The 10,444-nt window shown below is 44.7% G+C and overlaps 1 protein-coding gene across 1 annotated transcript in view; it reads right to left on the bottom strand.

The window, feature by feature from the left end:
- Window positions 1–4,011: 4,011 nt before the first annotated feature.
- Window positions 4,012–10,444, bottom strand: part of LOC141106870 (uncharacterized) — a 109,103-nt gene continuing 102,670 nt past the window's right edge. Inside the window, 2 exon segments of the mRNA XM_073597798.1 lie at window positions 4,012–8,748; window positions 8,750–10,444. The exon segment at window positions 8,750–10,444 is cut by the window's right edge and continues 40 nt beyond it. Coding sequence (XP_073453899.1) covers window positions 8,463–8,748; window positions 8,750–10,444 — 1,981 coding nt within the window. The 3' untranslated portion in view covers window positions 4,012–8,462.

The following is a 10,444-nucleotide window of genomic DNA, read 5'->3' as shown; positions in this document are numbered from 1 at the left end:
CACCAGCAGTAAGCTTTAAACATGCAAGGTCTTTATCCTACTACAACGATCAGGATATCTCCTTCCACCATTGATTATAAAGGACTTCAAGAGTATGATCCACCTCTATGGCCAAGATATCTCCTTCCTATTACTCCACAGTTAGGTCTCCTTTGCAGTGGTATGAATAATGCATATACCAATGAATAGAGAGATGCACATAGCGTAATATTGCTAAAATTTATTGATAAACTCACAAAAGAAATGCACTTACAGCAAAGAAAGGCATATAGGTAAAAATCGCCGCCTTGGCGTGCTGCCAGCCGTCACTGAACCTCGTGTGTCTGGTCCCTGCTTGACGCATTTCGCCCCTCCCACTGGGTGTCTTCAGAAGCTAGGGGGCGCTCATGACTGGCTGTCTTTTATTTATTAAGTCCCGCCCACTACACCCAAACCTCCTACTACTCTCACAGACTGCGATGTATGTAATTTCACTTCCTGTTTCCGTAGGAAGTGTATCGGTCTCCATATTGGTACTCTCTGTTAATAGCTGGCTTCCTGTGCGCACAGGAAGCCACATCAACCGCCATGTTTTTTACTCCCTATAGTTATCCTCCCTTGCACAGAGGAATGGCCGCCATATTAGTACTCTTATTTGGTTCTAACTAACTTCCTGTGTACACAGGAAGTTGTTCGGAAACCACATTGGCAGTCCATATGCAATTTACTCTACACTACGCATTTATTGATATATTTATATCAATAAAAATAATATCACTTTCTCAGTGAATTACAGTAAGGATAAAGTCAATTATCTTGATCTGGAAATTTTTAAACAAGGAAATAAAATGCTCACACGCACTTATTTCAAAAGCACGGACAGAATCGTTGTTGTAGGACAAAGACCTTATGTGTTTAAAGCTTACTGTTGGTGAGTGGGGACCCAGGAGGGGAGCACGTTAGCAGCAAGTCAAATTATAATTCGTTCATTTATTAATTTCTGTACAATAGCATGGGCACTTATACATTTTTCAGTTGGATAAATGGCTCTATATTTGGGATGTAACTGGCCTATAAACCAGAGGTTCTAGATGGACAGTTGGATGAATGTCTCTATATTTAGGCTGTAATATCTGGTCTATAAACCAGAGGCTCTGGATAGACAGTTGGATAAATGGTTCTATATTTTGGATGTATCTGATCTTCAAACCAGAGACTCTGGATGGACAGTTGGATAAATGGTTCTATATTTAGGATGTATCCGGTCTATAAACCAGAGGCTCGGGATGGACAGTTGGATAAATGGTTCTATATTTAGGATGTATCCGGTCTACAAACCAGAGGCTCTGGATGGACAGTTGGATAAATGGTTCTATATTTAGGATGTATCTGGTCTATAAACCAGAGGCTCTGGATGGACAGTTGAATAAATGGTTCTATATTTGGGATGTATCTGGTCTATAAACAGAGGCTCTGGATAGACAGTTGGATAAATGGTTCTATAGTTAGGACATATCTAGTCTATAAACCAGAGGCTCTGGATGGACAGTTGGATAAATGGTTCTATATTTAGGATGTATCCGGTCTACAAACCAGAGGCTCTGGATGTACAGTTGGATAAATGGTTCTATATTTAGGATGTATCTGGTCTATAAACCAGAGGCTCTGGATGGACAGTTGGATAAATTGCTCTATATTTAGGATGTATCTGGTCTATAAACCAGAGGCTCTGGATGGACAGTTGGATAAATTGCTCTATACTTAGGATGTATCTGGACTTTTTTTTCCCAGAATAACATATGCCTTATGGCTACCAAGTACAAATGCTTTCTGTTTCAATGTATTTATTGATTTTTTTGACACAACATAAGAAATCAGAAGCAAGCTTATAGGTTGCCCACGCAGGGGCTGAAGAATGATCAGGTATTACAGAGAAATCCAAAAGGAATACGAACAGAACAATCGTAGTTAAACACCTTTATGCAATGGGGATAATATCGAAGGATAATAAATGCAAAATGGAAAGAAAAGGGAACAAAAAGGAAAAATGGCCATATGCCACAGCCTACTCGCAGTCATCCCAGGGGAGTAGAAATGCTTTCATAAAGGGAAGCAAGTCTATACAATATCAGTGGCTGCGGTCTTTGAAATAACACTCTTTTGTTATTTCAGGATCAAACATTGAAAAATCTCTCCCACTTAGATTGCTGATCAAGGCCCAAATTAATTTACTTCCATGCTCTCCAGCCACTGCGCCATGTTTGGCTGTTGTCTCTGAAACACGGCAATGAATGACATTTCTTGCATTTGTACAGAATACAGCGTGGTACTAAAAATAAGATCACAAGTGACTTCCTATGCCACTTTTTGCTTTTTTCTTATCCTACCTAAAACACACACTAACACAAACAAATTAAAAAATAAAAATGAAAAATATTCTGCCCCTCCCTCCAAAAAAAATACTGACCCTGACCTTGACACAAACAAAAACCCTGTTACTGACCTAGATCAAACCTTGATCTAGGTCTTTTTTTAAAATTATTATTTCTTTTATTTATAAACACTTTTTTTCAGTGCAAGGACAGTGAGAGATCCAATTCAGCTCTCCTCCATTCACAGAAAAAGAAAACATGGGGGGCGAGCTTCACAGTGACTGATAACTGTAATAGCCAATTTAGAGGCTAACAGCGATCAGGTGACCCGGAATCTCGAGTTCCGGGTCCCGATTGTTAGTACAGGGCCTGGGGCTCAAGGTGAGCTCTGTGCTAGCACAAGGGGAGATGCGCAAATATGCAGGCTCACGGCAAAGAGCGTAGTGCAGTGGGGGGCGCATATTTGTGTGATGTCGGCATGAAGGGGTTAATATTAAACTTTAAGCTGCCTGAAAAAAACCCTCTTCCTACTGAACAATAATTTTTAACATTTTATTAGCATTGCTACATATCCCTCAGGCTACTGCTCAGCTCCCTTTTGTTTGACAATCCCTTGTCTATTAGCCCAAAAAACGGCCATTACTGATAGCTAAGGTTCCACTCCCACTGACTTCAATGGGGTTCAGATTCAGGATCCAAACTTCAGTAACATTCGCTGAACCTGCGTTGAATCAAACCCAGGTACCTTAGGCTCATTTCTTTTTATAATTATGTCAAAAGAAAAGAATGAAAAACTAATTTAAATTTATGCACACATTAATAAAGCACAAACATTAATTGTAGATATACCCTATATTGTCAAAAGTATTGGGACACCAGCATTTATATGCACATTACCTTTAATGGCATCCCAGTCTTAGTCCGTAGGGTTCAATATTGAGTTGGCCCACCCTTTGCAGCTATAACAGCTTCAACTCTTCTGGGAAGGCCGTCCACAAGGTTTAGGAGTGTGTCTATGGGAATGTTTGACCATTCCTCCAGAAGAGCATTTGTGAGGTCAGGCACTGATGTTGGAGAGAAGGCCTGGCTCACATTCTGCACTCTAGTTCATTCCAAAGGAGTTCTACCGGGTTGAGGTCAGGACTCGGTGCGTGCCAGTCAAGTTCCTCCACCCCAAACTCGCTCATCCATGTCTTTATGGACCTTGCTTTCTATACTGGTGAGCAGTTATGTTGGAACAGGAAGGGGCCATCCCCAAATTGTTCCCACAAAGTTGGAAGCATGAAATTGTCTAAAATGTCTTGGTATGCTGACGCCTTAAGAGTTCCCTTCACTGGAACTAAGGAGCCAAGCCCAACCCCTGCAAAACAACCCCACACCATAATCCCCCCTCCACCAAATGATTTGGACCAGTGCACAAAGCAAGGTCCATAAAAGATATGGGTGAGCAAGTTTGGGGTGTAGGAACTTGACTGGCCTGACCTCAACCTAATAAAACACCATTGGGATGAATTAGAGCGGAGACTGCGAGCCAGGCCTTCTGTCCATCAGTGCCTGACCTCACAAATGCGCTTCTGGAAGAATGGTCAAACATTCCCATAGACACACTCCTAAACCTTGTGGACAGCCTTCCCAGAAGAGTTGAAGCTGTTATAGCCGCAAAGGGTGGGCCAACTCAATATTGAATCCTACAGACTAATGCCCCGTACACACGGTCGGATTTTCCAACGGAGAATGTGTGACCTTGTTGTCGAAATTCCGACCGTGTGTAGACTCTATCACACATTTTCCATCGGATTTTCCGACACACAAAGTTTGAAAGCAGGCTATAAAATTTTCCGACAACAAAATACGTTGTCGGAAATTCCGATCGTGTGTACACAAATCCGACGGACAAAGTGCCACGCATGCTCAGAATAAATAAAGAGATGAAAGCTATTGGCCACTGCCTCGTTTATAGTCCCGACGTACGTGTTTTTTCGTCACCGCGTTTAGAACGATCGGATTTTCCGACAACTTTGTGTGACCGTGTGTATGCAAGACAAGTTTGAGCCAACATCCATCGGAAAAAATCCTAGGATTTTGTTGTCGGAATGTCCGAACAAAGTCCGACCGTGTGTACAGGGCATTAGACTGGGATGCCATGAAAGTTCACGTGTGTAAAGGCAGGCATCCCAAAACTTTTGACAATTTAGTGTATATCATCTTTAACAATGTTTTCAAATGGTTACCAAAATACACAGGACTCATTTCCTCAATATCGTTCATGCACCTTCATAGTAAACGTACACATTTGAATTCACTGTAAATAATTCTTGAGTATTAGATCTTTTCGTCGATAATATATTTTCCCAATTTTATCAAAAGATGTTGGAATTTCCTCTCTTCACCCGGGATTCCGCCAGGTCTTTCCTGGAAGTGCTCAGTGTATAGAGTAGAGGTCATATCTAAATAATTAGCCTGCTGAGAATTCTAACACCAGGAATTAATGTACAACTACAGGATATGCAGCTCTTAATAGATCCAGGCTCTTCTGGAGTCTTATGCCCCGTACACACGGTCGGATTTTCCGACGGAAAATGTGTGATAGGACTTGTCAGAAATTCCGACCGTGTGTAGGCTCCATCACACATTTTCCATCGGATTTTCCGACACACAAAGTTTGAGACCAGGATATAAAATTTTCCAACAACAAAATCCGTTGTTGGAAATTCCGATCGTGTGTACACAAATCCGACGGACAAAGTGCCACGCATGCTCAGAATAAATAAAGAGATGAAAGCTATTGGCCACTGCCCCGTTTATAGTCCCGACGTACATGTTTTACGTCACCGCGTTTAGAACGATCGGATTTTCCGACAACTTTGTGTGTCCGTGTGTATGCAAGACAAGTTTGAGCCAACATCCATCGGAAAAAATCCTAGGATTTTGTTGTCTGAATGTCCGAACAAAGTCCGACCGTGTGCATGGGGCATGACACTGCAATGCAGAAAAGCGTGGCCCCCTGGTATGGACATTCTGTTGTCATCAGTGTCTACATCCCCACCACACATTGTTCCCTCAGTAATGTCCACATCCCTAAAAACACTTCCTTCCCCCCCTGTGTTGTCTCTCTTTTCACAATGTTTGTACTACATTTTCTGGGAGCTCCCCCATCCACATTGTCAGAGATTGGGAATCCGCTCCCACTAGGGGCAGAAAGGCCGACCAGGGCTTAGCTGTACCAGCTGGACAGTCAGTGGCAAAAACCAAGGCAGGAGTGCATAGGGGATGGAAGGAGTTTCACAGAATCACAGGCGGTCACTTTAAACAGGTTGCAGTGGAGGGCACTTGGGTTCACTGAAGCAGAATGGGAACAAAAAGTAGGGAAAATGGGAAAAGTAGGGTAGGGAAACACACAGGTGCTGATGTTCAGGTACTGGCAGGACAGGGAGAACACACTGGAAGCACGGAGGAAATAAACAAGTTCCTTGCAGTGCTGGGTTAGTGCATGCTCAAGGAAGTACATAACTCCTTTGTGATCGGCTGCAGTGCTGGTGGAAGCAGGAGGCTGGACACAGAGGTAATAAACTGAAGTTGAAGCATGGAAAAGGGGAGTGTGACACGATACGCAATATCTTCTACAGGAGTTCCACCTCCCCTATCAATATAATGATCTCTTGTAGCTCTCCCCCACCATCCACACTACATTGTCCGACAGCTCTCCTCCACCATCCACACTACATTCTCCGACAGATCTCCTCCACCATCCACACTACATTCTCCGACAGATCTCCTCCACCATCCACACTACATTCTCCCCCACCATCCACACTACATTCTCCGACAGCTCTCCTCCACCATCCACACTACATTCTCCGACAGATCTCCTCCCACCATCCACACTACATTCTCCGACAGCTCTCCTCCACCATCCACACTACATTCTCCGACAGATCTCCTCCACCATCCACACTACATTCTCCGACAGCTCTCCTCCACCATCCACACTACATTCTCCGACAGATCTCCTCCACCATCCACACTACATTCTCCGACAGCTCTCCCCCCACCATCCACACTACATTCTCCGACAGATCTCCTCCACACTACATTCTCCGACAGCTCTCCTCCACCATCCACACTACATTCTCTGACAGATCTCCTCCACACTACATTCTCTGACAGCTCTCCTCCACCATCTACACTACATTCTCCGACAGCTCTCCTCCACCATCCACACTACATTCTCCGACAGATCTCCTCCACACTACATTCTCCGACAGCTCTCCTCCACCATCCACACTACATTCTCCGACAGATCTCCTCCACACTACATTCTCCGACAGCTCTCCTCCACCATCCACACTACATTCTCTGACAGATCTCCTCCACACTACATTCTCTGACAGCTCTCCTCCACCATCTACACTACATTCTCCGACAGCTCTCCTCCACCATCCATACTACATTCTCCGACAGATCTCCTCCCACCATCCACACTACATTCTCCGACAGATCTCCTCCACCATCCACACTGCATTCTCCGACAGATCTCCACCATCCACACTACATTCTCCGACAGATCTCCTCCCACCATCCACACTACATTCTCTGACAGCTCTCCTCCCACCATCCACACTACATTCTCCGACAGCTCTCCTTCACCATCCACACTACATTCTCCGACAGATCTCCTCCACCATCCACACTACATTCTCCGACAAATCTCCTCCACCATCCACACTACATTCTCCGACAGCTCCCACCATCCACACTACATTCTCCGACAGCTCCCACCATCCACATTACATTCTCCGACAGATCTCCTCCACCATCCTCACTACATTCTCCGACAGATCTCCTCCACCATCCTCACTACATTCTCCGACAGATCTCCTCCACCATCCACACTACATTCTCCGACAGCTCTCCTCCACCATCCACACTACATTCTCCGACAGCTCTCCTCCACCATCCACACTACATTCTCCGACAGATCTCCTCCACCATCCACACTACATTCTCCAACAGATCTCCTCCACCATCCACACTACATTCTCCGACAGATCTCCTCCACCATCCTCACTACATTCTCCGACAGATCTCCTCCACCATCCTCACTACATTCTCCGACAGATCTCCTCCACCATCCTCACTACATTCTCCGACAGATCTCCTCCACCATCCTCACTACATTCTCCGACAGATCTCCACCATCCACACTACATTCTCCGACAGATCTCCTCCACCATCCACACTACATTCTCCAACAGATCTCCTCCACCATCCACACTACATTCTCCGACAGATCTCCTCCACCATCCTCACTACATTCTCCGACAGATCTCCTCCACCATCCTCACTACATTCTCCGACAGATCTCCTCCACCATCCTCACTACATTCTCCGACAGATCTCCTCCACCATCCTCACTACATTCTCCGACAGCTCTCCTCCACCATCCACTACATTCTCCGACAGCTCCCACCATCCACATTACATTCTCCGACAGATCTCCTCCACCATCCTCACTACATTCTCCGACAGCTCTCCTCCACCATCCTCACTACATTCTCCGACAGCTCTCCTTCACCATCCACACCACATTCTCCGACAGCTCTCCTCCACCATCCACACTACATTCTCCGACAGCTCTCCTCCACCATCCACTCTACATTCTCCGACAGCTCTCCTCCACCATCCACACTACATTCTCCGACAGATCTCCTCCACCATCCACACTACATTCTCCGACAGCTCTCCTCCACCATCCACACTACATTCTCCGACAGCTCTCCTCCACCATCCACACTACATTCTCCGACAGCTCTCCTCCACCATCCACACTACATTCTCCGACAGCTCTCCTCCACCATCCACTCTACATTCTCCGACAGATCTCCTCCACCATTCACACTACATTCTCCGACAGATCTCCTCCCACCATCCACATTACATTCTCTGACAGCTCTCCTCCCACCATCCACACTACATTCTCTGACAGCTCTCCTCCACCATCCACACTACATTCTCCGACAGATCTCCTCCACCATCCACACTACATTCTCCGACAGCTCTCCTCCACCATCCACACTACATTCTCCAACAGATCTCCTCCCACCATCCACATTACATTCTCTGACAGCTCTCCTCCACCATCCATACTACATTCTCCGACAGATCTCCTCCCACCATCCACACTACATTCTCCGACAGATCTCCTCCACCATCCACACTACATTCTCCAACAGATCTCCTCCCACCATCCACACTACACTTGTGGTGGTTAACAAGATTATTTTTCCTAAAGAAAGATTTCCCGCACTCTGAACATAAATATGGCAGCTCAACCAAGTGAATTCTCTGGTGTTTCAGAAGGTGTCCTTTATGAGTCAAACATTTCCCTCATTTATATAAAAGGACATTCACCCGTGTGAACTCTCTGATGTCTAACAAGGTCTCCTTTACGAGTGAAAGATTTCCCGCACACTAAACATAAATAGAGATGCTCACCTGTGTGAATTCTTTGATGTGCAACAAGATTATCTTTGTGAGTGAAAGATTTTCCGCACTCTGAACATGAATAAGGACGCTCACCCGTGTGAATTTTCTGATGTCTAACAAGGCCTTTTTTTTGAGTAAAAGATTTCCAGCACTCTGAACATGAATAGGGACGCTCACCGCTGTGAATTTTGTGATGTTTAGAAAGATCTCTTTTGTCTTTGAAAGATTTCCCGCACTCTGAACATGAATAGGGACGCTCACCTGTGTGAATACTCTGATGTATAGCAAGACCACCTTTATGAATGAATGATTTCCCGCACTCTGAACATGAATATGGACGTTCACCCGTGTGAGTTCTCTGATGTGTAATAAGACGATATTTCTTAAGGAAAGATTTCCCGCACTCTGAACATGTATAGGGAAGGTCACCTGTGTGATATTTCTGATGTTGCAAAAGATTTCCCTTCTGAGTGAAAGATTTCCCGCACTCTGAACATGAATAGGGACGCTCACCCGTGTGAATTCTCTGATGCTTAGTAAGTTCTCCTTTGTTTTTGAAAGTTTTCCCGCACTCTGAACATGAATAAGGACGCTCACCGGTGTGAATCCTCTGATGTCTAACAAGACGATATTTCTTAAGGAAAGATTTCCCGCACTCTGAACATGTATAGGGAAGGTCACCTGTGTGATATTTCTGATGTTGCAAAAGATTTCCTCTCTCAGTGAAAGATTTCCCGCACTCTAAACATGAATAGGGACGCTCACCCGTGTGAATTCTCTGATGTTTAGTAAGATCTCCTTGGTCTTTGAAAGCTTTCCCGCACTCTGAACATGAAAAGGGACATTCGCCGGTGTGAATTCTCTGATGTCTAACAAGATGATATTTCCTATGGAAAGATTTCCCGCACTCTGAACATGTATAGGGAAGTTCATCTGTGTGATATTTCTGATGTTGCAAAAGATTTCCCTTCTGAGTAAAAGATTTCCCGCACTCTAAACATGAATAGGGACGCTCACCTGTGTGACTTCTCTGGTGCTCAGTAAGTCTTCCTCTCTTTGTGAAAGATTTCCCGCACTCCGAACATGAATAGGGATGGTCACCTGTGTGAATACTCTGGTGTCCAACAAGTGTTCCTTTTTCAGTGAATGATTTCCCGCACACTGAACATGAATAAGGACGCTCACCTGTGTGAATTTTCTGGTGTGTAACAAAGTTTTGTTTATGTTTGAAACATTTCCCGCACTCTGAACAAGGGAAAGGACGCTCACCCGTGTGAACGCTCCAATGCCGAATAAGTTTTCCTTTCCGAGTGAAAAATTTCCCGCACTCTGAACATGAGAATAGATTGTCACCTCTGTGATCTCCTTCATGGGGTGAGGAAGATTCCTCGGGATTAGAAGGATCTGTTGATTGATCTGCAGTGTGAGATCTTACATGGATATTTACAATCATAGTATGTGATTGATGAGAAGATTCCCCCTGATCAGAGGGATCCATTGATGTCTCCGGACAGGAAGGTCTGTGATGTATATTTTGTGTATTTGGATTTCCTCCTGGAGGATCCTGTGTGATGACATTATCTTCTGACTTACAATCAGCAGATAAT

The sequence above is a fragment of the Aquarana catesbeiana genome, linkage group LG08, assembly GCF_042186555.1.
Source record: "Aquarana catesbeiana isolate 2022-GZ linkage group LG08, ASM4218655v1, whole genome shotgun sequence".
In the NCBI taxonomy this organism is placed as follows: domain Eukaryota; kingdom Metazoa; phylum Chordata; class Amphibia; order Anura; family Ranidae; genus Aquarana; species Aquarana catesbeiana.
Note: the sequence above shows the minus strand (reverse complement) of the source record. Positions and strands in the feature narration are given on the sequence as shown.